Source organism: Aptenodytes patagonicus, chromosome 1, assembly GCF_965638725.1.
Source record: "Aptenodytes patagonicus chromosome 1, bAptPat1.pri.cur, whole genome shotgun sequence".
Classification (NCBI taxonomy): Eukaryota; Metazoa; Chordata; class Aves; order Sphenisciformes; family Spheniscidae; genus Aptenodytes; species Aptenodytes patagonicus.
Genome location: NC_134949.1, coordinates 85,493,340 through 85,501,286, shown reverse-complemented (window position 1 = coordinate 85,501,286; position 7,947 = coordinate 85,493,340). Strand labels below are relative to the sequence as shown.

At 46.5% G+C, this 7,947-nt stretch overlaps 1 protein-coding gene across 1 annotated transcript in view; it reads left to right on the top strand.

The window, feature by feature from the left end:
* Positions 1–4,870: 4,870 nt before the first annotated feature.
* Positions 4,871–7,947, top strand: part of A2M (alpha-2-macroglobulin) — a 31,746-nt gene continuing 28,669 nt past the window's right edge. Inside the window, exons 1-2 of the mRNA XM_076345697.1 lie at positions 4,871–5,010; positions 6,700–6,883. Coding sequence (XP_076201812.1) covers positions 4,922–5,010; positions 6,700–6,883 — 273 coding nt within the window. The 5' untranslated portion in view covers positions 4,871–4,921. The remainder of the gene's footprint in view (positions 5,011–6,699; positions 6,884–7,947) is intronic.

The window sequence follows — 7,947 nt, the reverse complement described above, 5'->3', positions numbered from 1 at the left end:
CACACCTGGAAAACTTTTTTCCACCCAGTGATTTTGTTCCAACAAAGGAGGAGAAATTTTATTAATTTCCAATTTATCCTATTTATCCTAATATATTTATATCATATTCCAGTTTACTATTATCAGCAGGTTAGTGGTAGATGTTCTGAGGTGTGTGTTCTGGGAGAGACAGGCTGGAGAAATGGGCTGACGGGAACCTCGTGAAGTTCAACAAGGAGAAGGTCAAAGCCCTGTTCCTGGGGAGGAACAACCCCATGCACCAGTACATGCTGGGGGCCACCCAGCTGGAAAGCAGCTTTGCAGAAAAGGACCTGGGCTCCTAGTGGACACTAACTTGAACATGAGCCAACAATGTGCCCTTGCTGCAAAGAAGGCTAATGGTATCCCGGGCTGCATTAGACGAAGTATTGCCAGCATTAGGAGGAGCGTTGCCAGCAGGTCAGGGGACGTGATCCCTCCCCTCTGCTCAGCCCTGGTGAGGCCACAGCTGGAGTGCTGTGTCCACTTCTGGGCTCCCCAGTACAAAAGAGACATGGACATACTGGGGAGTCCAAAGAAGGGCCACAAAGGTGATGAAAGCACTGGAGCATCTCACATATGAGGAAGGGCTGAGACAGCTGGGACGGTTTATCCTAGAGAAGAGAAGGCTGAGGGGAGATCTTATTACTGTATATATAATGTGTCTATATATATGAAAGTAAAGAACTAGACAGCATGGTGCATAGCAGGGAAGGGCTAGGGAGAAAATAATTGATCCAAACACTGGAGTATTCATCTGAAAATGCTAGATCAGGAGTTCACGAGGAGGATTACAAATAAGTTGGAAGTGATTGTTATTGGGATTGATACTGCTGTGCCACATGTAAATAAGCAGTACAAACAACTGTGAAATCACAGAGAAAACAGAAACAAGATCTTGTTTCCAAAAAGAAAATTGCTGTTTCCCCCCAGCAATTTTCTTTTCAAATGATTGAAATTGTCCTTACATCACCTGGTTGAAAGAAGCAGCTTAATGCAGTTTTGACCAATCCAGTTGCAATGAAACAGCAAATTCCTCACACTGCCATTTACAGAATGCCTTCAATTGCATATCCCTGGTATGTGAGGCTTGACATTCATAGAGGATGTAGCACATGAAGGAATCAGGGCAGATGAAGACAAAAATACAGACCTTAGCATACCCAGCTAAGTGGACGTCTGCTGAGCCTCATACAGAGTTCACTGAGCTGAGGGACTTAAGGTGGGAATGTTGGCAGCAAGGGTAGGTCTGCTTTTCAGTAACCATGTGTCATGGTTTAACCCCAGCAGGCAGCTAAGCACCACACCATGCCTATAACAGTCAGACCTGGGGAAACTGCAAGAAACCCACAGTATTTTAAGCAGCGTTACTAGGAGCTAGAACCCTTGAGTTTTCATCTCAAGTTGTCTGGGTTACTTTGGGTGAGTCATTTTGTCTGTGCCAGAATCCATTCAGTATCAAAAGAAGATGCTGTCCCTGACTCCCAGAAAGTTGCCAGGCCCTATGAAAGAATGCTGGAGATTTTGCCTGCTTTGTCAAAATGGTGGTAGCATCTACAGAAGAAAACCTAGCAGCTACTTTACCAGAGAACCCTAGTGAAGAAGCAGCTTCTCGTGTTACCGTGATGCATGTAGGTGAGGTGAGCATGTCTCTGAGCTTGCCTAGTTTACCTTGTAAATAGTGCAACAGCTTTGCCTCCCCTAGGATTTTACAGTGCAGTGCATGCTAGACTATTTTACTGATGTGCTCTTCAAACATGGCCTCTCAATCTCATCCCAAAGAGATGCTCAGGAAATGTAAAATAAATAAATACATTAGGTTCCCTCAAAAGTTGCCTGTTCTTTGAAGGGAAAGGATTTTCAGCTGCGGATTTTACTTTTAGCAATGCACATGGCTCCTCTGTGGGTTCAAGTTTTCACAGTACTAAATGGATGTGAAGCAAGCATATTCATTTCCATGAAAAGCAGTTGAACAAATATCTTTGGCAGAGCTTTTAATCTTCTGTCTAGAGCATGTTGATATAGTTGATTGATTGATTGATATATACTAATTTTCTTGGAAGTAAGTTCTTCTTGGATGAACTCTGTAAGCAGCCATGAATGAATACTGGAGGAGCATGGCTAGCAGATAGAGGTCAGTTACAAACCTCATTCTCCATGACGTTTCTGAGGCTGCACTTGGACTGTGTCTGGCCTGCTGACCCCCAGTTCAAGAGGAACGTGGAGAAACTGGAGAGGGTCCAATGGAGGACTACCAAACTGGTCAGAGTATGGAGCGTATGACCCACAGGGAGTGACAGGGGGAGCTGGGATTGTTTAGTCTGACCAAGAGGAGGTTGGAGTGATTAAATAGGTGCCTACAAATACTTGAAAGGCAGTTACAAGGATGTTGGAACATGACCTTTCTTGGTAGGGGCAGAAGGTATAACATGGGGCAATGGCTGCAACTGCAGCTTGGGGAGTTCAGGTTGGACATGAGGGAAGATGTCTTCACCAGAGATTAGCGCGACGCTGGGACAGATCACTGGAGAAATGGTAGGTTCTCCATCCTTGGAAGTTTTCGAGATTTGACTTGGCAAAGTCACAGCTGACCTGATCTAGCGTTAGCAGCAGTCCTGCTTTAAGTGAAAGGATGGACTAAGTAACTTCTAGAGCTCCCTTCCAACCAGCACTTCTGTGGTGCTATTGGTGAATGCAGCGGGATTCCTGGTTCAGATACAGGATACTTAATGCTCTTGTTGCACAATTGGGGCACCTGTCCCTTTGAGCTATGCCAAATGACGGAACTTCAGATTCACTGAGAGAAATCCAGGAAAGATATCCCTAAAACACACTCTCCTTATGGATAGGCCTTGCAGGTGTTTTCTTGAGGACCTTAGAAGTAACCACTTAAAATCTAGTCAAAAAACTCCAGAAGACCAGTTGGCCTTCTCAGTTGTACTCACAGCAGGTAGGAATGGCAGGAGAGAGAGGGAAAACTCATTGCCACTGCCTTGTCCGTGCCACCACCTACAAGCAGAATCACATGGGCCATGCAGAGGCCCTTGAAATTAGGCTGCTGGGGCCCAGGTTGCTATTGGGAATGGGATGGAGGCCAAGCAGCTTGAGGGCAGATTTTAAAAGTCAGTTTGGTATCTGTGCATGTTCATTGGTACCTACTGGGATTCTCAAGCCTTTAAAATCTTTCCCCCTTCAATTGACTGAAAACATTTCTCTTCAGTTTTTGGCTACACAGCACATTTTTGACCAAGGTCCTAATGATTGGGAGCTGGCTTGTGAGTGGTGTGACCGCTTTGGCTATTTGCCAAAAGGGTAGCCCTAGCTTCCTCTGCTGTGTGCAGTTCGGCACCTCTTTCCTGTAAGGTTTGTGTTCAATCAGTCTGGCTCCCGACCCGTTCGAACCAATGTAAAGTGTCATCTTCAAAAAGGCTTTGACCACCCCATGTACAAATCCTCTTCTCTGCAGGTGAGGCAGATCTTCCTGGGTTACATGTCTTTTGGGCAGGTAGAGCAACCTTTAGGCATCAGATGGAGAAGGCAGAGCACAAGCCTGGGCTGTGTTTCTTTTGTGCAGTCCCCAAGGAAATTGGATGTGCACTACTATCTTCTCCTTTCCCATGCAGGTCACTGCAGGGCAGAATGAGGTCTGTAATGAAGGTTTGTTATCTCATTGCACTTGGATTTCTTAACTCCAAAGTTCCTGAGCTCACCAAACTTCTGATGATGATAGTAAGAGAGGGGAAGGACAGACAGATAATAATTTTCTCCCGCACCCTTTTTAATCTGAAAATTATGCTTTACATCCTCTAACACAGACCTCCATTCTTTGGAGTTTGGGTTAGGACTATAAGTAAGACAGATATTCTACTGCCACTTGCAAAGGTAATAATTGCCAGAGCTATTGATCCCCCAGCTGCAGACCAAGGTAACTACAGTACAGATGACGGTCAAAAAGAAATTTCCCTCTATGATACAACATCGCCCATCGTGGATTTTCACGTAATGAAACCAGGAAGGACTGCATCAAACAGCAATAATTTGATCTAGATGTGCCAATAACTTGACCTGGAACAAGAACCAGCACAGGCAAAGCAAGATCCAGGCCACGTCTGTTCTGCTGTGTGAGGGCAGCTGCTGCACTGGGGAACTGGTTAATGTGTTACATGCTGTTAATGGGTTGAACTTTTGGCAGCTTCCCGTCATGTCACTGTCCCTGTTTCTGTCAGGGTGAAGGTCAGATTATCTTAGATGACTTGATTGTCCAGGCACTCTCTGGCCTCTTTTCCTGGCATTAGCCCTGGTGGGACCAGGAATGGAGAGCACAAGAGAGCAGGGTGGATGGAGGGGGAAGGTTTTCAGCATTTGCATTCCCTGTTATTCAGATCCTGCCCACGAGTGGGGGTTAGGCACACCCACTCTTGTTTCCCAAACGCTAGCTCAATCTCCTGCTCCCAGTTGGAAGGAAATCAGACTGCTCCTGCTGCTCCAGCAGCCTCCGTGACCAGCGCCATGGCCAGCTCCATACAGGGAGGCCTGCCAGAAATGAAGGTCTTCCCCTTATCCTCTGCTGTTAGCCCTTCTTTTCTTTAGCTACCATCTTTCTTCTGTTGCCTGCTGCCCTGCCCCAAAAGAGAGACAGCTCCAGCCTGCTGGGCAGCCTCCCCTCCCTCTCCCCCTCAGCGCCTGGCCTTCTGCCCGGACTCAGAGCTGCTGGTTCCAGCTCCTCCTTACTGCCTCTCCCCATTTCCGGATGGGCCCTGGCCCCCAGCCCTTATCTCCTCCAGCCCCTGGGCTGTTTGCAGAGGAGAGTATAAAGGGGTTGACTCGGAGAGCGGAGGGGTAGTACAAGCAGCACCGGACCAGGCTGGGTGTCTGCTTGACTCATCACGTCCTGCTCTGCACCATGGGGAAGGACGGGGTGCTCATCAAACCAAACATCTTCTTCCTTCTCCTCTTCTTCCTTCCTGGAGACACCTCGCCTGCCACAGAGCCGTAAGCTACACGGGGGGTTCTCTGGGCAGGCAGGAGACCTGGGTTGTATTCCTGTGTCTGTTGCTTTGTCTCTTATCTTCTGTCTACTTTATTTTACACAGGAATAAAGACACCAGGGCTGGGTAAAGTGTCTTCTACAAACAGCAACTCTAGTGTTTCAGGGGGACCCAAAACAGTCTCTGAAACTGAGATATCAGTAAAATTTCAGGGGGAAAAAAAAAAGAAAAAAAAGAAAAAAAGAAAAAAGAGGGAAAGATCTATGAGAATACCTTTTGCTGCTTCAGAGAATTGACAGCATTTCAACAAAATTTTCTGCACAGAATTGGTTCTTTACTTAAAAGGCAACTTTTTATAACTGTTTACACATTCAGTTTTTCTTAAGAGACAGACTTTTTTGAAAAGACAATGAAAGGTTTCATTTTGGGTTGACTACCCTACTCCCAGTTTGGAATGCCCAAGAGATGGGAGTGGTTTTTTGATTGATAATGAGGAAAAAATGAACAAATAACAGATCTGGCATGACCAGAAATGGCTTTATTTTTTAATTCACATTTTTTCAACTCAGCCAATGGAATGAAAATTCCCTTCTCACTAAGGGTTATGTGGCACTGTAAGGCTGTGACTGTTAAGGTCTGTGAGGGTATATTGTGCTGCATCCTTTCTTCACCCCCTTTTGCCCTGTTTGTATGTGAAGGGAGTGTGTGTTGTGTGCATGTGTGTAGGTGTATGGCAGGAGCAGTGCATGAGGGGTCCTGACATTCCAGAGACTTTCTTCTTTGGCTTTTCGGCAATGTCTTCTCCTCAGAAAAGCAAGGCTGTGCTGCAGCGCTTTCATCAAATGCAGGGTAAGCAGACAGCAAGGTTGGGATCTGAGGGGACAGAGCTTTCTCCCTGCAGACCAACTGATGGACGTAAAGGTGTCAGAGCGTCCCCTACCACTAAAGGCAATGCCCTTCCTTACTGCTGAGGTTTTAAGGGCTCTTTTCCCAGCTGCTCGCTGTTCTGTTCAGAGGCCAGTCCTCGCCCACCCAAAAGGGAGCACTGTTACCATTAGGCAGATCAGGTTTTATTCCCAGATGCAGTGCTGGGCACGGGGACACCACCAGCACGATGCTCCACGGGGAAGGTGGCTGCGTAGGGCCGGGCAGGGACCCCCTGCTTGGGCTGAGCCAGAGGGGCTTGCTTCCCTGAAAAACTGCAATTTGCTCCAGTGTTTTTTGCTTAAGATCTGGCACCACGCTGTGGCAGTTTTGGGTCTCTGCGAGGAATGCGAGTAGTGCTACAGACGGTTTGCGGTGTGTAGTCGATGGTGTTTATTCACTAGGTACTGGCACTTGTGTGGCTCCTGAATCCTACTAACAGTGTCTAGCAAAGCTGACAATCGACTCTTCCCTACTGGTGTTATTCAGGGTCCCAGGAGGAAGTGCTGCTGTTGTGCCAGAACCTAGAAAAATATATCCCTTCCAGATGTTTGCATTGAGGATTTCCTGTGGTATTTTCTTTTGAGACCAGCCTCTCTGCTTTCCCCTCCTGTTACAGACATGCTTGTTACACTCCTAGAATCATAGAAAATGCATCTCTCCCTGTACAGTGAAGACTGTAGTCATCAGATTGGTTTATTTGCTCTTTCTGTACAGCTCCTGTTACCTGTTCCTGCTCCTCTGACCTGTCCTTCTCCCCTGTTCCTAGGCAGTATATGGTGCTACTGCCCTTTCTGATACACACTGATTCTCCTGAGAAAGTCTGTGTTCAGCTGACCCACCTGAATGAGTCTGTGACGCTGAGTGCCACACTCGAGTATCAAAGGGAAAACAGGAGCTTGATCGATGACGTGGTGTCAGAGAAGGACGTGTTCACCTGCATCCCTTTCTCTGTGAGTATCTCATCCTTGTGGGCTGATCCCTTGTGCCAGGGATAAACTGTAAGGGCACTGAATAATAATGAACAGAGTAACACTGTGTAGGTATTCACTTCCCTCTTGGCCAAAGGTATGTTCATGTCCATCCTCAACACCCTCTCACTGGTGAGATCTCCTTAGCATGCTACCTGAATGGGAAATGCTGAACCCTGGAAAGCCAGCCCCTCTCTAGGACAGGGGGAGGAGAGGCCAGGAGAAAGAAGAGGTTTTAGTATTGACGCTCCTGATGGCTGTTCGGTGAACAGCTTCTTCAAAGGGCTCTCCACATCATCCTTCAACAGCCACAGATTGTCACTTGAGTGCCTTCAAATTGGGGTAGAGCTTTTAGACCTCAGATACTTTTTGCCTTGTGGATATAGTACACTGAATTAATGTGAGAACGCAGAGCTGTGATTGCCTTTGTCTGAAAAAGAGAATGAAGCAGGAAATTCATAGCTTAATGTAATTGATAGTCCCAGGGACTATAACAAGTCATAGGCAACTAGGAAAGTTGGTCATCTGGCTCAGAGCGCAGATTACGTCTTTGGCCTGAAGGCTGAAGAACTGGCCTTCAGGACACTGAACAGGTTGGCATCCGTGTCTGGGTTTGTCAGATATAGGCTAAAGATTGAATTTTGTCACTTGGGGAGAAATGTATAGAGATTTGGCATGTCTGGTTTGGAAAAGGAAATGTTCTGCAAGGACTAGGGACATTATCTGAAAGAGAAGGGAGATTATCCCATTGCCTTTGTGAATGTCAAAAGGAAAAGGACAGAAAGGTTTTGGTCAGGGCAGTAAGAATTTCTTAAAATTGGGTGGCAGAGCTGGGAGTTCCTTTGCTGCACAATACTTGCACAATCACTGCACAGCAGGAGGAACAAGTAGGAATATGGGACAAGTAAAGATCAGTCTCTTGTTCCTGATTATAGTTTCCCTCACCTCTGGGTTGGGTCCATCAGGATTATATTAGATCTCTTATTTCATGAAGTTCAGTTCAGGAAGCCTTTAAAGGTGGTTCGTAACATAGTTGCCTTCTTACT